This window comes from Mus musculus, chromosome 4, assembly GCF_000001635.26.
Source record: "Mus musculus strain C57BL/6J chromosome 4, GRCm38.p6 C57BL/6J".
In the NCBI taxonomy this organism is placed as follows: Eukaryota; Metazoa; Chordata; class Mammalia; order Rodentia; family Muridae; genus Mus; species Mus musculus.
Window position 1 is genome coordinate 63,418,759 of NC_000070.6, and position 25,463 is coordinate 63,444,221.

The 25,463-nt window shown below is 51.5% G+C and overlaps 1 protein-coding gene across 8 annotated transcripts in view; it reads right to left on the minus strand.

Annotated features, from left to right (window-relative positions):
- The window catches only part of Whrn (whirlin), an 81,176-nt gene that overhangs the window by 3,851 nt on the left and 51,862 nt on the right, over window positions 1-25,463 (minus strand). For 2 of the 8 annotated variants that reach the window (XM_006538309.4, NM_001008791.2), the window contains exons 4-9: window positions 16,602-16,804; window positions 15,352-15,388; window positions 13,907-14,119; window positions 13,092-13,301; window positions 10,328-10,360; window positions 664-735 (exon numbers count right to left, since the gene is read on the minus strand). In XM_006538309.4, the coding sequence (XP_006538372.1) occupies window positions 664-735; window positions 10,328-10,360; window positions 13,092-13,301; window positions 13,907-14,119; window positions 15,352-15,388; window positions 16,602-16,804 (768 nt within the window). Of the gene's footprint in view, window positions 1-663; window positions 736-10,327; window positions 10,361-10,476; window positions 10,660-13,066; window positions 13,302-13,906; window positions 14,120-15,351; window positions 15,389-16,589; window positions 16,805-25,463 lie in introns of those variants that run through there. The other 6 variants (XR_001784212.2, XR_001784211.2, NM_001008793.2 and 3 more) reach the window with 4 other exon arrangements.

The following is a 25,463-nucleotide window of genomic DNA, read 5'->3' on the forward strand; positions in this document are numbered from 1 at the left end:
CAGTGGAAAACTGTTCCCTGCATCTCAGCAGCTGAGGAGCGCCAGGATCTCGGCAGGTGTCTCTGGGGACCCACTCGATTCCTTAGGGAATCGAAGTTCTTGGCATCAGCAGGGGCTCATCACAAGTGACAAGACTTAATTAGCCACGGGGTGGGACAGGAGGAGACAGGGTGGCAGGGTGGCCATGGACAGGGTGCATCTCCGAGCGTAGTGGACCCACTAGAAGGTTTAAGCAGGGATGAGAACAGCAGCGTGCATGATGTGCCAGCAGGGTGCCTGAGGTGCAGGGTGCAGTATGCGCAGAAGTGGATCACGGCCACCAGCTCCTGGGACCTCCTTAGGCCAGTGTCCACACTTGGAAAGCTCTGACAGCCACAGAGAGACTGTCTCCATGCTTTGACCAAACCACTTGACTTCTTCTGGCCCCCAACTGTGAGCAAGGTGCAGGGTTTTCATGTTACAGATGAGAAAACACTGACACAGAGGGTCCAAGAAGCTTGCCCAGTGCCACACAGGCAACAGAGCAGGCAATCAGCTGGGTTGGTGGGGTCTCCGTAGAGACTCTATCCTACCACCCACCCCGTGTCCCCTCTCTGTGGCCAACCCTGAGAAGAGCCCAGGGGTCATGAACAAAGAAGAGAGTGCAGCAAAGCAGGGCCTTACCACAGACACATCCGGGAGAGCGTTGGTGCTGCCCTGGGTGGTCTCACCGGTTCCTTCCAGGTCTAATGTATTCTAGAAACAGGTGGACAAGCAACAAGCTGAGCAGGCGAGAGCAGAGCTCATCTGTTTCATGGACCTGGAATCTAGGACCTTATGACACCTTCCGATGGCAGAGGCAACCCTGACACACCCCTCTGTAGATATTTTTCTCACCCATTCAAAGCGGTACGGTGACATTTTCTGTTAGTCTCTTCGAAGTAAATTTTTTTTTATTATTTTCTTGAGACAGGATCTCATATGCTGCTCTCACTTTAAACTTGCTGTGTAGCCTAGGATGACCTCGAATTGATTCTCCTTTTTGTCTACCTTACAGAGCACTGGGATTAGAGGCATTTGCCAATTCATTCAGTGTATATGATGCCGGGAACTGAACACAAGTCTTTACATAAAACAATAAAAACAACAACAACAATAATAACAACAACAACACTCTATTAACTGAGCTACACTCCAAGCCAGGAAGTTCATTTTTCTTTGGGACTTCCTGATCGTTTTCAGGCCTTCATTGAGCGAGCTACCTGGAGATGCTTGGGATATCTTAGGTTTGAGCTTTAACAGACGCAGCTCTCTCACATCTAGTGGCAGACAGAATGCTGGGGGTGGGGCACACAGAACAAAAGAGGAGTGTATAAGGGTGCTGTTCCAAGTGGATCCCATCTTTAAAACTATCCATGTCTTCCTCCCTTCATCCTGTGTGTTAGACAGGGCAGTCGGGGGAGGGAGAGAGGCACGCACAGAGATTATTTAGGGCATCACATGGCTAACAGCACCAAATACACTGGGGGGGGGCAGCCACCAAGGAAGACTTCCTAGATTGGGCAGGCGGACAAGGCCCGACTGTGGGCAGGGAGCCATGTTTCCGACACTGGGAACTGTGTGTGCATAACCAGGGAAGAACACAGAGACTGCCTGAGGACTTTCTGTCAGCTCTTGATTACGCCTGGACTTGGGCCTGAGGGCAGTGGGGCTGCCTCGGAGATGAGGTCGTTTGCTTTCCACAAAGAAAATTAATTTTGCTCACAACATCCCCTCCTGCCAAGCGCACGTACTATAGGCACTGTGGCCAGCCCTTCTTACTCCCTTTGCTATGGTTTGACTGCAGGAAGCTCTGCTGGCTTCCAGGTTACCTCCTGCATGGGCAGGCCTATCTGAGCAGCCCACCACTCCCCTTGCTCCACTCTCCTCCCTCACTCCACCCTGCTCCCCACCCAGTAGCCAGACAGTCCTTGGAAAAGAATTCAAGGAATGTTCATCCCCACCTCAGGCAAAGCCAAAAACTCACATGATTGCTGGCCCTTTCTTGCTCCCATACCTGCTGCCCCAGGGCCTTTGCACTAGCTGTCCTGGCACCTGCACCATTCGGGATTCACTTCCATTTCTCCTTTAGTTCTCGGTGCCGGAGGCCTCCCAGACCAGCTCTGTCTACATGGGCACCGTACATACTATCAGCTGTCTACCCCGACCCCATTCCACTTTTCTGTACACAGGTCACAATGTGGCTTTATTATCTCTTATTCCTGCTGGATATAAACTCAGGCAGGACTTGGACTACTGTGCCTGCTGTGCTCAGTTCCGTGGCATCTACACGGTAAATGAATGAGTCTCTACGAGTGAAAGGATTGCCTGCTTTAGCTGCTGGAAGCAGAGGCTGAGCAAGCTGAACATTGATGAGGGAGGTGCCGTGTTCTTTGCAGGGGCCATTAATGACAGCTGCAATAAGGGGGAAACACGAGTTGGAGGCAGGAGGCCCAGACTTTACTGCCCTGAGGCAGAGCTTCCTGTAATATGGATTCCTTTCTCAGAAGCTTGGGTAACAGGGGCCATGTTTGCAAAAGCCAGCGATGAAGCCACATGCAGCACTGAGTCCTCTTCTTGGGCCACCCCTGAGCTTCTTGGGCTCACATCCTTGCTCCTTCTCCAGCATGACATGCTACCTGCCTCAGGGCCTTTGCACAAGCTCTTGAGCTCTGCCTCTTACGGCTGTGTGACAACAGGCAAGTCATAGAACCTCTCTGTAAAACCAGGTAGCCCACTAGGTCATACTGCTGATCTAGTAACCCTAGGTGGCTCTTCCTACAGGCCCTGGCACTGTACTTGGGAAGCCTAGGAAGTCTTGCAAACTGCCCCCACAGTGAAGGGACTGCAAAGTATACCTTGGCCCCTAGGTGACCAGTTTCTCAGTGGGAAAGGTCATCATGGTGTCTTCCCATAATCCCTTGCCAACTGCCATCAGCACAGTGCTCCCTGGAAATTATCCAAGATGGGTGGGCATCAGAGAGACCCTCTTCAGGTGAGGTGAGGGACAAGGCCAGTTTGTCCATGCAGAATCTATGAGTAGTGTCTACTCCAAGGACAAAAGAAGCTTCTGCCATAGGCAGGCATGGCCAGTGTTATCTGCTACAGGGGATGCTGGGAGTCAGGGTGAGGCTCAGACGACTACAATTAGGTGAAGCTGTCCTGTTCTGGACATCAGGAGCCCGGAGCATCATTCAGCAAACACTGACCGTGATTTAGGAAGAGGCGAGAAGGGTTTGAGGGTCATGAAAGTCCAGGTTGAAAACTAGGTGCCTGGCTCTTCTCCATCCCTTAGCGTATGCACTTTCCCCTATCATCTGTCACCTCTCCTATGACTACAGATCATAGAGGAGTGCGATAGGTCCAAGGTGGCATGGCCATTGTTCTGGCTAATTTTCTAACAACTTAGCACAGGCTAGCATCATCTGATAGGAGTGAACGTCAAGTGAGAAGATGCCTCCATAAGAAGGGACTGTAGGTAAGCCTGTGGAGTATGTTCTTAATTAGTGATTGATGGGGGAAGGACAGCCCACTGCCATACTTAGGCTGGTGGTCTCAGGTTCTATAAGAAAGGAGGTCAAGCCACGTGAGCAAGTCAGTAAGCAGCACCCCCGTCACACACACACACACACACACACACACACAAACAGCTTCTGTATTAGCTCCTGCCTTCATATTCTGCTCTGTTTGAGTTCCTGTCAGTGATGGGCTATGGATGTGGAAGCTCAAGCCAAATAGAGCCTTTCCTTCCCACCTTGCTTTTGATCATGGTGTTTCATCACAGTAACAGTGACCCAAACCAAGACAGCCATTCTCTAGTAACTTGGGCAACTAAGCCAGGTCTGTGTCATAGCACCCTGGAGTTGGACAGAGTCCTGGTGTTTCAGGTGGGAGAGAGGACAGAAGTGGAATGTATTGGAGGCAGCTGGTCAGAGCACAGTGCAGGCTCCATCTGCCAGATCCAGACATTCTGGAGCCCCAAGTCATGTTCCTTATACATCTGAAATAGCCAGGCCAAGAACTAGGGCAGTGCCAGCAGAACTCCAAGAGCAGGCTTCCAGGTCTGAGGCCACAGTGCATAGCTGCACGTCCTGGATATTGCATCCCAGCCCCAGCTGCCTGCTGCTTTCCCTAAGCCCCGAAAGGGCTGACACATGATGAACCCCCTTCTGCTCTACAGCCTAGCCTGAGGCTCAGAGAGGGTAGGTCACTTGTGCAAGGTCACTCTTCAGGGTTGGGTGACCCACTCAAGACAAGAGGTCTTTAAGACCCTATCCCTGTCCTCTACTCCACCCGCCTCATAACTGTGGGGGTGCAGAGCCGTCCCTCTCTTATATTTGAGATGGTCCAAAAAGGGTCCTGAATCTCATACTTGGAGTAATGGACGAGGGGAAGGGGGAGAGGAAAATGAACGACCAGGAACATTCTTTGCCCTGTCTCCCACTCAGGTACCGTGGGGCAGGGGAGGTAATGTCTGGTTTGGATATTATCAAAGGCCAGGTGCAGCTCAGGTGCCCAGAGCCACCTCAGCAAAATAAGGTTCCTCCCCACAGCACTCTGCCCTCCCCAAGCCATTCCAGGTTCTGCCTCCTGCTCCTTGCTTACATAAAGGTGCTATTTTCAGCTTTGTTCTCTCAGCTTTGTTACTCCCAAGTCAGGCCACTCCCTCCCCCTCCCCCATCACAAAATGCACCTAAGGTTTGAGCTGGATGGCCCATTTCCCATTCTGTCTGTATATGGGGAAACCGAGGCACTGAGTTACACAAGCTTCCAGAAGGCCACTGGTGTGTGTGTGTGTGTGTGTGTGTGTGTGTGTGTGTGTGTGTAGGCATTAGAGTTCTGCATGACAGAAGGAGAAAGGGGAAGAGAAGAGACCTTGTAGGGGAGAAGTATGAATAAGATGGGAAGAGGTTCTAAACAAGAGACAGTGGTGGGGAAGGCAGACAGCTCAGCAAAGGGAAAACCAGAGGCACAGAGAGAAGAAAAGCAAGACTGTTGCATGAGCAGGGTTGGTTTGAAAAGAGCTTGTCACCTCAGGAGAGGGGGAGAATGGTGGGGTAAGTGTTGAGAGACAGAAGACCTGGCACTGCTTGGGGCAGTGATTTCTTCAATCAAAGCTGGCAACTGGCACCTACTGTGACTGACTATTCACGAGCCATCTAGACCAGGAGAGCAAAGGGTTCTCTTGGAAGGACGGGCACAGTCACCTCTCATCAGGGCAGGACGCAGAGGCGGAGTCACATTACAACCCAGCAGGGATGCTGCTAACCAGACCGGGCTTCCTTCTGCTGAGAGGACACCTGTCCCCCAGTCTCCCTCCCTTGTCCTGAGGAAAAGGATGTCACAGAGTGGAGAGAAAGCATGACCTACAATGGCCAGGTCAGGAGGAGCCCTTAAGATAAGGGAAACTGGGGCTCTGGAGAGGGAACACTGGGGCAGAGAGCCTGGCTTAGAGCCTCCTTCTACCAGGAGTGAAGGCAGCTACCGTCACCCAGGGAAGTCCCAGATCTTTCCTGTCACATGGGTCCTGACCCTGGCCTCCACTTCCTTACCAGGAGAAAACAGCCCAGTTGCCATTGTGCTCCCACAGTTTGAAACTCATCTGCCTCTGTATGAACTTCCTAATCAGTTAAAGCAGCTATCCTGAGAAGGGAGTCGAGACTCCACCAACCTCCAAAGGGCCCAGACAGTCAAGCACACTGCCCAGTTTCCCCATTTGTCAACTACAAAGCACTTTCTTGGGACTCCAGAGCTGAGCTACATTCAGAGAGGAGCTGAGCTCATGGGTTTGGCTGCTGCTGCTGCTGGAAACAGCTCCTAGCGCCCCAAGTTCTCACACAGGCAGGCAAGTGTTCTGTAAATCCTTGGACGGATAGAATACCAAGGGAAAGAAGGAACCCATTAAGGTGAGGTGACATAAGGAAATCCCTTGGGGGGGGGGGTTGCTAAGGCAGGAGACCTGCTAGATGAAGTGATGTTCTCTGTGGAGGACACACCCTGGAATTGTGGTGGAATAGGCAGCTTCCTGGCTTGGGGTGCTGTTACAAGTTTAAATATGAAATGCCTCCCACAGCCCCATGAGGACTCTGATCACTGGACTCACTCCTTGTCGTATTCAAAATAACATGGCATAATTGGGACATGGTGAAGAGAAGAAGCAGGGTCTGCTGGAGGGAGTCGTGTCACTGGGGGTGTGTCCTTAGGGAGTTATGTCACTGGGGGTGTGGCCTTGGAGCTGTATCTTGTCCTAGCTTCTCCCTGTAGTCCCTTCTGATTCCTGCCCCCCTTCCCCACAAGGTAAACAGTTTCCACTTAACATGGCCTGGCCACTATGATGATCTGCCCACGGGCATGAGGTTGGACAACAGTGGGATGACCCCACTAGACCCACGAGCTAAAATAAGTCTCTTCTCCTTAAGTTACGCCAGGTAGTTTGTCACAGCACAAAAGGACAAGCTAACCTGGCATGGTGTGTCAGCTCACTGAGACCTACAGTGCCCACGTCTCTGGCCCTCCACACACACAGGTGCCTCTTGCCCCACACCCTATCATCCCCAACAGCACTCTTTCCGTGACCTTCAGCTGAAGTCAAAGTTCCTAAACTGCTTGCCTCATTTAGTGTCTGACCTGATGCCAAACTCCAGCTCTTAGCCTGACCATCTCTCTGCGATGCCTGGGTTTTCGAGCCTAGATCCACCCTCTCATAACTTCAGGCGGTGAATAGATTATTTGCATAGGTGCTACAGAGAGAACCTGTACAGAGAGGGCCTGGCACGTGCTAGCAATACTGAGCTACAGTCTCGGGACTTATATAGGTTTTTGTTTTTTTTTTAAATCAAAATCTTCCTCCATTGTGCTTGTGAGCTCCAGGTGGGAGAGCCTACACTGCATGCACGGCAAGGACAGGCTGAACAAACGAGTGAACGAACGGGGTTCCTTCTGAAGGAGTCTTTAAACCCAGCAGGTCATTCCTGAGTAGAGGGAGCCAGCCCTGCTTCCTTGAGCCCTGTCTCTGAATGAGGAGCAGCTGTCACTCAATCCTGAGGGATTTGAGTCTCACTCTTTCACTGCCACAATGGGAAGGGAGGCTCAGGCCACGGAAGAACTGCTGCAACAATGCTGGGAGCCTCTCTTTTGCTTCCCTGTGGGAAGGAAGAGTACAGAGTGGCCTTTAAGGTGGGGTGCCATCCTAACACCCTCAGCAGCCACAGGACCCCACTCCAAACATGCGAGGGGTGTTTCAATCCAGGCAGAGAAATCTGGGGGAATAATTAGATTTTGTCGGTTGTTAAGATCAAACAAAAGCGGCCTTGACCGCTGATACTTTTCTGTCCAACCTTAGAGTAGTAACACGGTCAGCTTACAGGCTCGACCACACACGGCCACCCAGTTTCCCTGGGCAACCCACAAATACCATGTATTTCCAATCCAATGCACAGAGGTGGAAACTAAAGATCAGGAAAGCTTATCCACCTGATCAAGATGACCCCACTATGAGTCTGGAGAGCCAACCAAGTTGGTAGAATGCAAGGCCTGGGCCTGGGCAACAGTGCGTCAGCCCTGTTCACACTAAAGATCAGGGATTCCTTTTATCGCCCACCCTGCAGGTCAGCGGTTTCTACAGGAAACTTGATGCTGGTCAGAGGCTGGAAAAAAAAAAAAAAGCTCCAGGTTGAGCGGTAGAAAAACTGGAAGGGGATGTTATGTGCCCCTGGGTGGGGTGGAATGCGGGAGTTCCCTGATTGATGGCTTCTGCTCTGAGCAGCTGTTGCTCAGAGTGGGTCATGGGTAACCTAGGATGGATCACTGTCATGTGACCCAGGGAATCTGGGTTTCATGGAAACTGGCTCTGTCTGGGATGTCGGGGCCTCTGGGTCACCGGCAGCCAGGCGCCAGGACAAGATGCATTGCCCTCAGACACAGAGGCAAATCTTGGAAGACAATCGGTTTTATGGGTGGTTCTAGGTGCTCCTGAAACTCTGGTGGTAGCATAGCCCTGCTCCCGGTGGGGCATGCTTACAAGGGGGTCAGACCAGCGAGAAGGGTGTCTCTGAGGAGGTGGGTGTGGTTCAGTTCTGTAGGAAAAGGAATTGGTTTCACTTTTTTTCATCAATTGGGGAAGCTGCACTCCAGTCCAGTGCTTGGTTGAGGTAAATTTCTCTCCCATCTCTTTCTCTCTGCTATAACCCTTGTTCAGATGAAGAGATGGGGGGCACTGCCACCTCCCCCATGACATGCCCTCCTGAATACTTTTTTAGCACCTGTAGTAGTTAGGACATGTGACTTTGTTGGAGGAAGTGTGTCACTGAGAGTGGCTGTTGAGGCTCCAGATGCTCAAGCCAGGCCCAGCGTCACTATCCCTTCTGCTGACTATGGATCCAGATTGCAGAACTCTCAGCTACCTCTCGAGTACCACGTCTGCTTGTGTGTTGTGATGCTTCCTGCCATGATGACAATGGTAAGCCAGCCCCAATTAAATGTTTGCCTTTGTAAGAGTTGCTGTGCAGATGGTGTCTCTTCGAAACCATGGAACCCTAACTAAGGTACCACCTATCAACAGAATGGATGTTTAGAATCTGGGGAGCCATGGAGGTCTGCCCTGGTCTTATAGAAGAGGAAACTAAGGTAAGAGCGGGGAAGGGGCTTCCTCAAAGGCACATGGCACTGAAGGGACACAGTGGTGTTAGAACACCCTGAAAGAGATACTTCTGGGTGGGGAGGTGGGATGCCTCGCCCCTCAGCCCAGGTGGTCTGAGTGCAGGGTCTGAGGCTGCTATGTACTAGGGCGTGCCAAGAGATACTAGGCCAGGGCTGATCAGGTGCAGACAGAGCTGGCATCTGCTCAGCTCCTTGCTGTATCTCTTAGCAACTGGCTGCACCATCTGCACAGAGCTCTTGATAATTCCTGTGTCTGTGTACTCCTTGTTTAGTCTCAATAATCAGAGATCCAATAATCAGATAAGCCAGGCTGTATCCTTCCAGGTCAGGCGCGTCATCTTGTTCCTAGTCAAACTCTTCAGCATATGACCTACTGCTTTCTGCACTTGCCCTCTTCTGGCTCCACTGCCCTCCTAGACGGTGTGTAGATGCAAGAGGCATGCTCAAACCGCAGGACCTTTGCATATGCTGCTCCTGCTGTCATCCTCAAGTGTGTGTGCCTTGCCAATCTTCCCCAGCCCCCTTCTACTATTTTATTTAGCTCTTATCACTTATTGTGCCTGCCACTCATCTCGGCCCAACGTTATCCCTGCTGTCCTCTGAATTCCAGTTGAAGAAAACATCTTTATTATTCTCTGATGCCCTGTAGTATACCCAGGCTGCACACAGCACGTGACATGCACCCATAAAGATTAACAGAAAGGAAGACGAGGGAGGTGAAAGACAGATGGCATATAGACCAAAAGACAGACTGACTGCTAGGTGACGCTGGGCAAACACCTTCAGGAAGAGGCAGAATCAGAGGACAGGGTTCACAACACCACACAGAGTAAGCAGGCCAGGGACCCCGTCCTGACTGGTCTCTCGCCAGCAAGCTGTGTGACTTGGAGTGAGTTGCTCCTCCTCTCTGAGCTTCAGTGTCCTTCTCTGGAACACGAGGGCCTTAGTGGTTATGATCACTGGGAAGGCCACAGAAGACTTGTTTAAGAAATGCTGGGACTGGGTCTTAGAGAATGCTTAGAGACTGCTCCACAAGTCACAGCTATTATTAACAATAACGGCTTCAGTATTCACACAGGCTAAAATGTGTGCTAAGCTCCTGGGATCCAGCAGTGACTGAGATGCGGTCACTTCTGTAAACCACAGGTGACCAAGTAGAGGTCACTGACTATACCTCTCCTGATCATGAAAGTACAAAGAGCCAAGAACTGGAAGTCACTCCTTCCAGAGGGCCGTGGAAGGCTTCCTGTAAGATCTGCCATCCAAGCTAATGGTACAGGCTATGGGAAGTGGGAAGGAGACCATTCCAGACAGGCAGAGGCCATGACATATGCAAAGTCTGATTGCATCTCTACTACATAGCACAGAAATGATCACCCTCCTTTTATGGATCCTACATCTAAACTCAGAGAGGCAGAACTGCTCTTGAGGACACACAGCAAGCGACGGGACTAAGCCAGGATTTGAAAGGAGGCCATTCTCCAGAGCCTGAGGCCACTTATAAGGTGGTGGCCAGGAGACAGACTGAGCATCAAGAACATCCAGTCCCAGCCAGAACAAGGGCAGAGGTCAGGGGCGATGGGAAGGACTCAGCCCCCCACCTCTGCCCTGCCTAAGGGACTCCCAGCCTCCCCCTGCAGAAGGACGGTACCTCCATCAGGTCTATAAGCCACAGCAGCCGCTCCTAGGGAGGGTGAATGGGCAAAAGGCAAAAAGAAAAATACATGAAATAAATGTTAGGGAATCAAGAGGCCTCACCTCAGCATAGCGCCCCCTCCCCCCTGACCCCCACACAAACACCTATTGAGGGGAACAGCAGGGTCCTCAGGAGAAGCTGGGAGGCCTTGCTGCTCCGAGGAGCCAGCTTTATCCTTGGGGCTGGGGGTCTCCATAGGTCAGCAACTTGGGGCAGGTTTGGTGCCAGCATTTCCATTCACAGATGGAAAGGCAGGCTGGAAGGGAGCAGTCTGTCCAAGGTCACACCTGCTGAGGACAGAAAGGGATTTAGGGGGAATCTGCCTGGAGACTTTGTTCCAGCAGGGGAGGCCTCGGGGACCTTCTGCAGACCTAAGACTGAGCCTTCAATAGTGCTCAGGGGAGTCCCTGAGAAGGGGCAAAAGGGAGGGGCAGCAGTCCTCAGCCCATTGCTTTCCAGGGCCTTTGTGTATTTACAGGCTCAGGGAGAGCATCTCTAAGGCGCATGGGGGGTGGGGGCGGGGGTGCCCAAGCTGGAATGGCAATGGGCAATGGGAAAAGGGAAAGCTTCATCTGCCCCAGGGGTGTGGTCGCATCCCACTGACTCTAGTACTTGCTGGGGCCAAGAGGGCTTTCTTTTTCTGCTCTCCCTACACACTGGGGACTTGGCAAAATAATTTCCCCATAAGGCAGAAGACTGAGCTGAGGCATAGGGAGGTAAGGGGATTTCCCTATCTGTCAGACTCGATTAGACTCTGTCCCAGGAGCTCCTCTCTGCCTGGGGAAGTGTGTGTTTCCTATTCTGACATTCCTGGGTACCCTGATTGGTCACCGATTCTGAGTGGGCCACTATTTAGGAACTGTAAAAGGAACTTCAGAGTACTCTCCCATCTGCCCGAAGCTGCTTACACAGAATCACTCTTGATGTGAGCTCTGCTGTGTACCCCAGAGTACAGCCCTGTGCAGTGGGTCCCCGATGGCGCTGTTCTTAGTTAACCAGAGGAAAGACTTCTCTGGGATGGGAAGATCATTGCTGGAGGTCCCTGCTCTCTGCAGAGCTCCATCCAGGCACAATAGGCTCTCGGCTCCTCTTGCCCTCCACCCTGCTCTGTCCTTTGGGACCTTAGGTTGCTGCAGCCTGAGCTGGCAAGAGCTTGTACAGTTTATGCATGGGGAAACTGAGGCACAAGGAGACCATATTGTGTGCCTCCTAGAGTAGAGGACACTCTCACTGTGGTCCTGACTTTCCAAGAGCTGCAGCCTGTATCTAATTCTCTGGGTTTTAGAGCTGTGCTCTGTGGTTCTTGAAGCTCCACATGGACATTTTAAGGCCAAGGTCATAAGAGTCAGACTCGGAGAGAAGTAGAATACAGACCAGGGCCCACAGCCTAAAATCACCTCATCAGGAGGTGCTGCAAAGCCTGAGGTTGGAGCAAGCCCAGCAAAATGGGGGCGGGGCTTCTGCCTTGCCCTAGAAGGAGTCTGCACTTCTGGGGACCTGAAAAACAGCTGCTGGCACATCCAGAGCCTGGGGGTGGGGGGTGGGGATGGGGGACGGGATATGGCAGGCTCTGGGGCTACCTCAGGTAGGGACAAGGACCTTTAAAGATGAAGGAGATGGGGTTAAGACCCCAGAGTCCTAGTGTTAAAGGAAAGTCACATGAGAAGCCAGAGTTTGTAGGAGGACAGCTCTCTGTAAGGTTACGAGACAGCCACCCGGTAGCTCATCCCTCCTGCAGCCCAGCCTGCCTCTGCACTCTGGGTCCTGGCTTCAGGGTCTCCTCCCTCCCTTTCCAAGGGTGACCTCACCACCTGTAGGCCTCCAGCTCACCCACCCGCCTCTTCCTCCCATAGGATACCTGGCTGTGCCCTAAGATAAGAAACAAGGCATTTGCTGCCAGGCGTGGTGGCACATGTCTTTACTCTGGGCACTTAGGAGGCAGAGGCAGGTGGATCTCTGTGAGACTGAGGCCAGCCCAAGTTCCAGGCCAGCCAGAGCTGCATGTCTCAAAACAAAGGAAGAGAAAAAGAAAGTAAACAAAACCCAGGCTGCTTGCCCTTGAGAATCCTGGGACAGAACCACATTCAAGTGTGGACTGGAGGCTGTACTAGGGGCTGCTGAGTTGGCAAGAAAGCCGAGCCAGGCTTGGGGCTCCACAGACAACAGGTGGCCTCTGTGTGAAACCCAGCGCCACGGTCCAAACCACCACGACTGACACCGTGTTAGTGCTGGCCCTGAGCTGAACACCATGCTTTCCCTGTTTGATCTCCCTGTGAACTGCAATTATGGAGTTCTTGTTTTGTCTAACCATCCTTTACATTTTATTACATTCTTAGCATGCATGTGCATGAATGTGTGTGTGTGTTCATGCATTCGTGTGGGAATCAGAGGACAACTTGCACTTAGTTCTCTCTTTCCACCACATGGGTTCCAGGGACTGAACTGGGTTGGTAGTCAGCTCCTTTCCCCCCCTGAGACGTCTTGTTGGCTCCTAACCATCCCTTACAGAAATAGCCCTTAGGAAACCTTTCCCCTCTATCCCCAGACTGAGAGCCCCAGAAGACATATCTTTCTTAGATGCCCACTGTCCCCATGTCCAGCACACACTAGGTACTCCACAACAGCCAGGCTCTCACAGATGAGGAACCCGAGGCTTAGGAGGGAAACATCTTATCCGTGCCCTGACCTTCTCACCAAGGATAGGGCAGGGGTGGCTCACCCTGGCCGAGCTGACGGTTGTAGAGGTGCCGTGGCTGCCTGTGGATGAGCCTGTGTCGCTGTAGGAAACCATGGAATACGTGTCTCCAACCCCGGGGCCGGGGGGCTGCCTCGCCTTCATAGACTCGATCTCGCGCCTCAGCACCAGGTGGTCAAAGCGGTCCAGGTCTTGGGGTGAGATGATGCTTCTCACCTCAGACAGGAGTGAGAACTGCAGGGGAGGGCGGGACAAGGATGACACTAAGGAAAGAACTCTGCCAGCAGGTGGGACCAGTACCTCTATTCCCAAGTGATCTGCATGCAAGCCTGCCCTGCCCTCCCAAGCTTTCTGCTGCTCTCTGGTGTCCTTGAGGAAGCATCCAAATATCTTTACTCAGGCACTAGGCCCAGCATCACCGGCCTCCTTCCTCTCTGGAACTCTTCCTTCTCAGCATGCACAGGTGACAAAGAGCCTGAACACACTATCATATTCATGCCACAACGTCCACAGCCGTTCCTTTAGAGTGGTCCTCTGGGTCATGTTTGTCTGCAAACCCTATTTCCTCTTGCCTGATTGAATTCACCCTAGATTACACTAGATTTAGTTACTTCTTCCTTTCAGCAGTTTCTGACCCACCAGCAGACTTCTTCTACCTGAGCAGGCCTCTCTGGTTGGCTCCTCACCCTGATGCCTGCTTGTGAAGAATATTCTGTGATAATAAGCACTGCACTCTGTCCCTGACTCCAGAAGTCTGTAAGTTTGGAGGACGGGGCTGCTCAGGGTTCAGCTGGGCTGAGGTCCTTTGTAACAGGGTAGGGACAGAAGGAACAAGTCACCTTGGCGTGTGTGTTGAGCAACTCAAACAGTGCCATGACCATGGCCTCCACAGAGATGGTGCCACCACGGTACTGGGCCAGGTAGTACATCATGGTGGCGCGCTCCTGCTCTGTCAGCAGGTGCCTGGCTTGGTCGTCCAGCAGTGCACGAGTCTGATTCCCCAGGCTGCTCAGGGTCACCTGGGAGCCGGCTGGGCCCTTGTAAAATCCTGGCTGAAAAACAGAAGGACACAGGCCAGAGGAGTCTAGGCTGCGGGGGAGGCTGTGGCTTCTAGCGTTGTGTTGATGGTCTCCACACACACAGGAACCGCTCCACCTAACCCTGGGACGATGGCACCATGTGGTCATCTCCGTGGCACTTTCATATTTGTCTCTTGTGTATCCTTTAGCCCATCCATTCACACACTGTGATTCTCTGGGTTTTGATATCTCTCTTAGTAAGCTGGTGTGATAAGAGTCCCTGCATTTCTAAATTACAGTTCAGATCTGTACCCCTAACTTGTGCCAAATTATACCGGTGTCCTCACCACTGACCAGCTGATATCACCCAGTCTCTCTTCAGATTCCCTGGCCCACCCTGTCATCTTGCCAAGAATATCGAAAATTGTCTCAGAGACACAGACTTTCTGTTTGCGTACAAAGTGCTCGCATCTCCTACCTTTCCATGGCCCCAAAGTCTGTATGAACAGGTCAGTCTGGCCCATCGCTCTGTTCCTAACCCTAGTCCTTCTCCTCTTCCATTCCTCCACTAGCCCTGGCACATGCTCTTGCCTTGGCATGGCTCACACCTCAGCTTCTGCTGTGTCTCATCCAGGTTTAGTGACTCAACTCACACTCCTCCTTGATGCCACCGTGCCTCCATGGTTTCCAGTGAGTTTTCTAATCTGATATTTGCTTGAATCCTTACACTGTCTTTATTTGTGAGTCTTCCATTGGGTATGACCCCCCAGGAGGGCAGAGACCTGGTAAAGTCTGTTCACTGCCCTGATCCCTGAGGCCAGCACAGTGGCTGGAGGCCAGCAAGCATCTGGACAGTTGGGTAGCCTGGCTGATGCTCCTGTACAAGCTCTGCCCAGAACTGAGGGGGGAGGAAGAAGATGATGATGTCCGGTGATGGTTTCTATGTGCTTGGCCCAGGGAGTGGCACCATTAGGAAGTGTGGCCTTAGTGGAGTAGGTGTGCCACTGTGAGTGTGGGCTTTAAGACCCTCATCCTAGCTGCTTGGAAGCCAGTCTTTTGCTAGCTGCCTTTGAGACAAGAGGTGGAACTCTCAGCTCCTCCAGCCCCACATCTGCCTGGACACTGCCAAGCTCCTGCCTTAATGACCTGAATCTCTGAAACTTTAGGCCAGCCCCAATTAAATGCTGTCCTTATAAGACTTACCTTGGTCATGGTGCCTATTCACAACAGTAAAACCCTAACACATGTCCCACAGAGACACCTACCTTGCTTGTCCCTTCTTCTGTGTGGTCCCCTGGAAACCTATGGAGAGACACAAGCCCTCTCAGCACATGCCAGCACACAGAATGGGGCACACATGGGGAAGGCTCAGTTGGAGCAGGAAAGCCAGGCTTTATATCTGGCATGGTGGCACATGCCTGTGATCTCAGCATGTGGGAAGATCTGGAGGGCAAGACTAACCTGCGCTGCTGCATAGCAAGTTTCAAGCCAGACAGCTTAGGATAGGTGAACCTTCTCAGAAATTCTTGTTCTCCAAAGTAGAACAAAAGTGTGAGAAACCACACATCTACATACCATGGTCACTGCTAGGGGGCTGCTGAAGGGCATGTGATCCTGCCTCCCCAGGACCTACTGATGGCTTTGAGTCTTCCCCATTAGCAACATATTCAGCACTGCCACACCATGCCAGGTAGCCTCATGAGTGCTTCCTGTACAGATCGGACCCAGAGTTCTCTGGTTGTCATGAGAGCAATGGAGAGTTGGGAATCATGGGTGTGAGGAGAATAAAGGACCTCTGACAGGTGATGGGGTCAGCCGTCCCATAGGGCGGTGGAGGAACTGGAACCCCCTAGGGGAAACTTTGTAAGGACATCTTAGTTTTAGCTCATATCTTCATGAGAAAATGTAGGCTTAGGCTTCAAGAGTTTGGAATTTTAAGAAACAACCAGAAACCAATTTACTGGAAAATCCGATTTAAAAATATGTTGGAAATTAACCTTTAAAACTGTGTAACACTATGCAGGAGAAAAGAAGGGAGTACATGAGAGAAATAAGACACTGTTGGGAGTGTTTGACCAGGAGTCACCAGCCAGCAGGTGGAGATGTCTGATGGGGACCACAGGTGACACAGGTTACATAACTAGCAGGCATACAGCCACCTGGACCCTGTGCCTGGTTTGGGCTCTGAGGCTCCTTCATCCCAAGTATCTCGTGGGGTTCTCTCTGGCAGTACAGGATGGCGACAGCAGAGCCTGCATTCAGATGCTCCCAGATGCACTAAACACCCAGTAAAGTGATTTGCCTGATGGCAGAGACGGGGGCTCTAAGTCCTGTACTTCAACTTTCCAGAGGACACTGGAGCTAGGAAAGGAGGGGAAGAGCCCACACTCGTGCCCACGAGTGGAGTGGATCTCAGGGTAAGGACACCAGACTGAGAGCCCTGTGACAGAAGAGAGGAAACAATGGTTCTCAGAAGTCACCCGAGGATCCCGGAACCCCGTGCCTGAGACCAGACCCTGCTGAGTTGGCGACGCTTTCCCCGATCCGGGAACTGGCGATCCACTTGGTCTGGTCCACGGTGGTACGTGCGTGGGGCAGCCTTCCGACGTCCTTCACCGTCAGGATGAGGTGCCGGGATGACTTGAGCAGCTTCACTGCCTCATCATGCAGGATGTTGAGAAAGCTCCGCCCATTCACCTCCAGAATCTGGTCTCCAACCTGCCAAGACCCAGCACTGTCACATGGGCTGACCTCATCCCAGCTCTTTTCTCTCGCTCTCCCTCCCTCCCCAGACTGAGATGAGGTCAGTGAAGTTCAGGGAGGCTGTGGATGCCCTCAGGTCACATAAGAAGGAAATGACAGCTTGCTTTCAATCCCAACCCTGAGCCCAGCTCTTGTCACTTAGAGAGTAGGTCTGCTATGACATTCCCTGAAGTCCCCCACCAGAAGCAAGCCACCTCAGAGACTGGGACCAGATGAACTAACTGCAGGACCGGATGAGCGGCACGAAGGGAGAGAGACATCTGCTATTTCCACATTTGACCCCATACTGTTGAGATTTCTTATCTACTACACGCTTTATTTTTATTCTATGTGCATATATGAGTGCCTGGTGCCCACAGAGGCCAGAAGATGGGGTGGGATCCCCTAGAAGAGGAATTGTAGGTGGGAACCGAACCTGGGTCCTCTGCAAGAGCAGCAAGTCCTCTTAACTACAGAGCCAGCCCTCTCACTATCCCTAGCTCACATTCTTTTGCCACTTTAGAATGCCAGTGATACTTTAGCTTACTAAAGGAAGTAAAACAAACAAACAAACAAACAAACAAAAAACCCACACTAATGAGACCCCCAGCCTCCCACTGAAGGAGTACACGCTGCCGGGAATCTTACGACAGCAGTTTTATTTTGTAATAGAAAACAATGGGCAAATGAGCATGTTTAAAATGAAAAGACAACGCCAGAAGAGGCGGGAGGAAGATGTTGCTGTGTAGAGAGGGGCAGTGGACCACCTGGAAGAGTGAGAACTCAGTGGACTTTCTCTCCCAGCAGGTTCTCGAGCCCACGGATAGGACAACACCATGCCTGCTGTAACCTGGAGGGCAGCTGCCTCCGCCCTGCTACCTCTTCCCAGCTGTGTGTGTTTCCCTCCTTCTGAGTCCACAGTATCAACAATGGAGGACAGACTCTCCCATGGCCCCACGGCTGGAGCTGGCTGTGCGGAGTGGGAGGTGTTTTTGGTGATGTTGACGCCTCAGACCTGGGCAGAAGAGATATTTGTTTATGTCTCCTCAGGAAGAGCTGCACAATAGGATGCCCACCCTCGGTTTGTGATCACAGCACTAGTGAGGGGAACTACAGTGTCAAACCTGGGTCAGTCTGGCTGCTGCTAGGGGACCACCTGGCTTGGCTTCCGGTCCAGCCTTTCCCAAAGCCACCTTCCTCAGCCCTGCCTGAGGCAGTCAACACCTGGACCTTGACTCTGATACAACCATCAGCTCCACCTGCATTTATCCAGCTGCCTCTCCAGCAAATCTCATCACCTTCCCCTTCCTCCACCCTTGGCGGCCTCTCTCCTGGGCCCCCACCTGCTCACGTGGTGGTTCCTGAGTCAACACTCCGTCTCTGTGGGTTCATATCCAAACAGCCACAGTCATCCTCAACACGTGGTTAAGAGCGTCAGAGACCATCCGACCTGGGTTCAAGTCCTGCCCCTGCTATTCCTATGCCATGTGACATAGCCTCACAACCCACCTCCCTCCATGCCGTGAATTGGGGCCTTGACCAAAGATTTTCCTCCTCCAAATGTCTAGCTATCAGTGCCGGTATCTATATACCGCCCAACACTGGCACCACCCACGAGGACAAGCCTCTCTCCCTTTCCACTGATCTCCCTGTTTAACGTCTGAGAATGTAGTCAGCCCACTGAGCTCCAGGTAAAGAATGAGGAACAAGACCCTACACTGCCTTAGGGCGTTGCCAGCAAGTGCTCAGTAAGTGCAGCTTTCCACGATGGTTGGAATTTTGTCAGTTCTACCTTGGCCTGCTCTGAAGCCCAGCACAGGAAGGCTGCTCCAGGCACTAATATTTCTGGGCATGGAGGGGAAAATCCACTTCCCTCCAGGGTCACTTGCCTGGAGCCCATCAGTCAGCACCTCCAGGTGTCATGCCCTGTTCTAAAATCTCGGCCGCGGAAGCCACAGCCAAGGAGGCTGCACCTCTCATATTCCAGTGTTTTATTTCCATACGTGTCCCTCTGCAGCTGCAACTTTTAATCTTCCTTTCCGCGCACTTTATTTCAGCGTGCAGTTTAATTAGAGGCGCTTGCGTCTGGGAGAGCAGCTGTGTCCAGACATGCTTCTGAGAGCCAGGCTCTGGATCTCGCTGGGGACAGCCTGCAAAGAATAAGCCCATTCACAGGCTTGGAGGCTGGACTGGAAGCCAGATACAACATAGGTCAACTTGTTAAGTGGGAACTTCAGATCGGGGCACGTACTTCGAATGATGGATGCAGGTCCTGATATCCAGGGCCACTGTACAAACCCTCTCAGTGGCACGGCTTGCTTATGTGAAACTCCCATAGCCACAGGCTTCCTGATGCTTACTGCTTAGGCCTAGCAGGTCTAATAGAGGCTTCAAATAACCTGTAGGGACCAGGCTGATGTGCCACTGTGGTTCTCAGTGTCACTCGTCCTCCCAGCTTGGATTCAGGGCCTACACTGTGAATGGTCCAGCATAGGGCAGGCTTTAGCTACACCCTGGGTATCTACGTGTTGGAATCTCAGGTTGACTGTCTAAGTAAGTACTGCTCCCTCTGGCCTGACGAATAAGCCTATCCCCGTGGGAGGAGGCAGAGTTGGCAGGGCTCCCCTACCATCCAGCTGGAGAACTGGAGGGCATGGGAGCAGGACACAGGTCATCCAGATGGACTGGCACCTATGAGCCCGATTCCCTCATCCCTTTTTTGTCCTCTTCCTCCAGAGCTCAGCTGAAAACTACCATGTTTGAGAGTTGGGGTGGGGCCCTCCATGATGCCCACCCCCACATCTGACCCGGTCCAAGTCACTCCACTATCTACAGGTTCCTTTTCTTCCTTCTGCCCTCTCCTTGTAGGAAGGTGTGGTAGTTTGAATGAGAAGTTGTATAGGCTCCTTTTGGAATGCTTGGTTTCCAGTGAGTGGAACTACTTGGGAAGGAATAGGGAGTGTGGAGTAGGTGTGGCTTTGTTGAAGGAGATATGTCACTAGAGGTGGCCTTTTAGGTTTAAAAGCTCACACCAGACCTAGTCTCTCTCTGCCTGCAACTAATGCATCAGATGTGAGCTCTTGGCTACTGCTCCTGTGCTATGCCTGCCTGCTACCACACTCTCAGCCGTGAGGATCATGGATTAACCCCCTGAAACTGCAAGCAAGCCCCCAGTTAAATGCTTTCTTTTAAAAGCTGCCTTGATCATAATGTCTCTTCACAGAAGGACAGTATCTGAGACCAAAGGCTTCCCACACCTCAGCAGCTGTTAGGACGGGCACTGATGCTCACTATGACATTGGCAAACCACTCTCGAGAAAAGCCAGTGTGTCTCACTCAGTGTGTTCCATGGGGTGGGGAATTGTGTCTCCACACTGTAGCCCTTCTTTAGAGGGCAGAAAACTATGACACAGTAGCTCAGTGGCCTGCATCACTCCTTCAAGTTATGCCCCAAGTCTCAGTGTTCCTATCTGTGGTATTGGTATGGTGTTCTAGCCAGTCCCAGGTCACTGTGGGAACCAACAGAAATACCCAGCACCAAGACAGGGACACAAGGCTCTCCATCTGCTTCCTTCCAAACAGAAGAGACAAGTTCAAGGACACCAGAGTCACATAGGAAACGAATGACTAAGTCGAGCCAAGTCCATGCTCTCAGGGACCCTTGTCACCTTCACCCCAGTGCAGGAAGCCTGGTAGGGTTAGCCAGTGATGGGCAGATGGGCAGATCCATCTCTCCGTTGCTTCCTCTTGCCCTTGGCTTGGGTCATGAAGTTGAAGGAGACTGATCTCACCCTCTCAAAGAAAAGCCAAGAGCTCTGTTCACGGAGATGTGACTTTTTTCTTCCCAGCCCAGAGTGAGAAGTTGTATGTATAGACAAGGTGAGAAATAAAGGGGCTAAGATACTATTACGTCCATCAGACCTTCCCTGGGGCCTCTTACACAATGGGGTAAACTGAGGCTCTGCAAAGACATGTGGCAGCAACGGCAAAGCCCAGCCCTGGAGCCGATGCAAGGGAGCTTTTAACCCTGGTCCACAGGCAATGTGATGGACCATATAATATTTATTGCTCATCTTGCTGTGGGCACTGATGGGAGCACGGGAAGGATGAATGAGAGAAGGCAGTTTACTTTATTGGTCTCCATAGTCACTGTTTTTGGCGCTGGTGATAGAGAAGAGCTGGACCGTGGGGATGCCCTTCATTTTAAGGCAGAACAAAACCTGCTCCATCAACCCCAGGCCACCCAGGGTTCATGTCCTAGCGCTCTGAGAAAGTGAGACACACAGGCACTTTGGAACATTGCTTTCCACTGAACTTGGTCCCCACAAGGTGTGGCCCACACATGAACATCAAGGAGATGGCCCTCAGAGGCAGTAGGGTGGCTCATGCAGCCTCCAAGAAACCCGAGAAAAACATTTCCATGGTTCTACACATGGAACAACACCCTGATGAGTAGGTCGCCTGGACTGCTGCGTGACAGACCATCGGGAACCTGGTTCTCTCAGATTCTGCTACACATGGGCTGTATATATGTGTTACCTTATTTCCCAGTTACTTCCTGAGAAAACTCAGAAAATATCATTTGCTAGCCGTGAGTGGGTTAGCAGGCCCTCCATTGTGTCTTCCATACTTCAGACAGTACATAGGAGGTGCTCAACAGACTTCCAGGATGAACACAGAAAGAACACAGGACACTGTGTGCGTGCACTGGTGCTCAGGATGTGTTGGCTGCCTTCTGAAAACTCCTGCTTATGCAGACATACTCATCACTCACACAGCAACTCAATCCTGCCATTCCATCCTCTGAGTCCCTTCCGCCAGACCCACCTCTCCTCCCACTTCCAGCATCAGTTGACCACCTCCCCGCACAGACCACCCTGAAGCTCCCACTGCCAGCTCAGCTATTGCCGGCTCAGCTTACGGACATCTGGGCTTTTGCCCAGAACTGAATGTGACAAGACCGAGTGTGTGGCCTTGTCCCCTAGCCTGCACAGTCCTGCGATGGAGTGCTGACCCCTCCTTTAAGAAAAGACACAATATGAGGGGCCACTCACAAAAAAAAAAAAAGTTTCTTCATCTACCTACACACACAAAAAGCTGCCTTTACAGATTTGCGGATTTGCCAGAAGCTACAATGGAGGTTTCTTGTGTGTCTGTGTAGGGACAGGTTCCAACAGAGGAAGAACTGTCATCAGCAATAATCTGAATTTCTTTCAGACAGTGAAAATGTTCATGATGTAAATAATATTCTCATAGGTCTTCTAAATGATAATCATCTATCTGATAAAGCTTTTTACTTGAAATTCAAAAACGGAGGAGGAGGAAGAGGAAGAGGAAGAGGAGGAGGAAGAGGAGGAGGAAAGGAAAAGACATGCTAGGTGCAGTGAAGCACACCTATAATCCCAGTGCCTGGTTGCTGAGGCAGGAGCATTACAACTTTTAGGCTGGTCTGGGCTACCAGCAAAGCTACCCTCACAAGGAAACAAACAAACCAGCCTGCCTTCCCTAACCTTGTACCCTGGTGTCCCTAGACTTTACAACATGCACATAGTAGGAACGCTATTCACATCAGTGATTGTGCTTGAAAAAAGAAGAACCCGGGGTGGGGTGGCTGTGGCTCTGAGATCCCTCAGCAGAGGATGTTGGGAAAGAAGTTTGCCAAGAACTCCATCCCTGAGCTGGGCAGAGAGAGATGGGATCATTCTCTTGGGTCGTGTAAGGAAAGAACCCAAGGCATTCCTGCTTCCGGCCCTCCATCCTTCCCAGAACTCCACAGGCCTGAAAGGTTTCATGGAACCCTCTAGGGCTCTACCAAACCCCAAGGACCCACTGAAGTGGACATTGGGGTCCCAAGTGAGGGCCTGCTGATTACTGTGTCACCTCAGCTCGCATCCCCGTTCTATTAAGGAGTTTTATTGCAATTATGAATCTTTAATAGTTTTCCATGTCAGGTATAAAAGTTTAATGGGCCTCCACCCCCACCCCTTTCACTACAAGCGAACAATGCAGTTTTAATGAGACAACATGAGTTTTTCCCAACAGTTCAGAAGCCGGCAAACCTTGCCCGTACTTAAAGAAGCAACAATGAAAGATGGAGGTCAGTGCGAAGCTGCAGTGGGAGTCAGGACTGGGTTGAAAGCGTCTGGCCACACACCTCAGCTCCACGAGCCTGGATCCTGCCCAGGCAGAACCGATCCAGAAGGCAGAGGACAGAATGGCACAGCCCGCTCAGGCTGAATTCCAGCATGTGGCACCTGCCTGCTCCTCTTGAATCCTTGGCAGAGCTGCAATCTCCATGGAGGCCTAATCTAAGGCTTCAGATCAACAGTGGGAAACCTGAGGTCAGACAGGGGGAAGGACCCACCCAAGGTCAGACTGGGGTGAAGACACCTGGGTACTTTCCAGGGGGAAATCACTAAGAGTTAAATGCAGGCAGAAGCCACGTGGACCCTCTGAGTGCCTGGCTTAGGCCAGCCACCCATGTTGTTTAACTCTGACCTTGATCCCACCCCACCCCCCCTCCCCGAGGCAGATAAACTAAGGTTTCCTGTTTTACAGAAGAGAGCAGTGACGCTCAGAGAGGTAGCACTGTTGGCCCAAGGATGTCCAGCATGCCAGGGGCAGGGTTGGATGACCCCAGATGACATCAAGGAATCTAACCCCAACACACTGGAAGGGAATACCACAGTGGAATATTCTAAAAGCAACTGCTACATTTACAATTCTTTACATTAAAAAAATTCCCCTCTATTAAACATAGATTCTCTTCTCATACAACATAATCTTATAACCTCATAAATATGAACAGGTAGGTTCCCCTCCCTCTACCCATCCCAGTATTACATTTAAATTAATTAAAATGAAGTAAAATGAAAGCCAATTCCCCAGCACAGAATCTCTGTTTCTTTGACCACCTGTTGTTATAGCTACCTCAATAAACCAAGTTCCTCTAACCCAAGACCTTCTCCTGTACCTCCTGTAAGCCTGTTCCTCCACCAGGCTCCCCAGCTTCCAAGCCCGATGCATAATGACACAAAACAGAGAAATGCATACATAAAGACTGGAAGGAACCAGGCAGTGGTTACAACTGAGATAAAAGCTATGCATCGGATGACCTCAATGTATCTTGGCTGATGGGCCACCTAACTTCCTTGCTTTCTTCTGTAATATAAGTCTGATGCTCTCTTTGAGAAATTACACTCAGAGTCAACACTCTCTTGTCTTCGTGTCTGTTTGTCACTTGCTGACTCCTTGCCCACCTGAGTACTGGAACTCTGATTCTCCCCGGGTTGAGGGACTCCGGCTGGGTTCAGCCCCTGGCAGTGGTATTCCATGCCACAATTCCCTACCGCTTTTTTTTTCAGTGCATCCCTACTTGCCATCTCTCTATTCATCAGCACACAGACCTTCGCCTCCTCCAGACTGCACATACTGTTCTTCTGTCCCAAACACTCCTCCCTCTATTCTTCACCTGGAGGCCACCTGCTCAAATAGCACTGTCCCCAAGGCAGGAGTCACTGACATCCTTCTAGTGCCCTGTCACTGCCTGATTGTGCCGAATGCCAGAATCCAAAGCCAGTGTCCTGTACCTCTGAAATGGCACCACCCAGAAGATGCTCAACATTAGTTGCCCTGGGGTGAGCAAATGAGTTAAGTGAACTGATTGATGATGAATGAGCCATTGAGCCAGATCCTGGCCTTGGGTTTCTGCACACAAGCATGGGGCAGGATGTCTCCCTGTTGTGTAAATGCTGGGTTTGACAAGGCCTGAACTTGTGGGAGGTAGAGCCTTGCTGCCCAGCTCCACAGAGTGAAGCAGTGAAGAGCAGCTGACTTATCAAGCATTCGGGCTGATGGCAAAGAGGAAGCAAGATATGTCACAAGTTTGTTTTTGCTGAAAGCAGAGTCCTGGGAAATTGAAGGGGTTATGAATCCCCTTATTTGACAAGAAGGGAAACTGGAGGGCTAGGGAGATGGCTCAGTGGGTAAAAGTGCTTGCTGTCCAAGCCTGTCAACTTGAGTTCAACCCCTAGAACCCATGTAAAAAGCTGGACATTGCTACCAGGAGATGGAGGTGGAGAGACAAGAATACCTTGGAAGCTCTCTGGCCAGGTAGCTTTAAAGTACACAGCACAGTGGCAGAAAAGAAAAGAGAGCCCCTGACTCAAAACAGAGTGGAAGACCCCTAAAAGTTGTTCTCTGACCTCCAGTTATCCTCTGGACTCCACACAGGGAGGCATGTGAAGGCCCGTATTCATACACATGAATAGAATGAGGGAGGGAAGGGGGAAGGAGGCAAAGGGGAGGGAGGAAAAGAAAGGGGGAGGAGGAAGGGAAAGGGGAGGAAGGGAGGGAGGGAGGGAGGGAAGGAGGGAGGGAGGGAGGGAGGGAGGGAGGGAGGGAGGGAGGGAGGGAAAGACAGACAAAATCTGGAGTAAGAAGTGGGAGGACCTTGAACTTCTAGTCTACTACAGCAACTGGCCAGATGTGGTCTACAGACTCACTTTGAGATTCTTAATGGACCTCTCAGTTCTCAAGTTCAAGCCCACAGCTTTCATATACAGTGACCAGCCTGAAAATACAATAGCAGGGGGAATCCCATGTGTGATCGTACCAGAGACAAATCCTTGGGAAT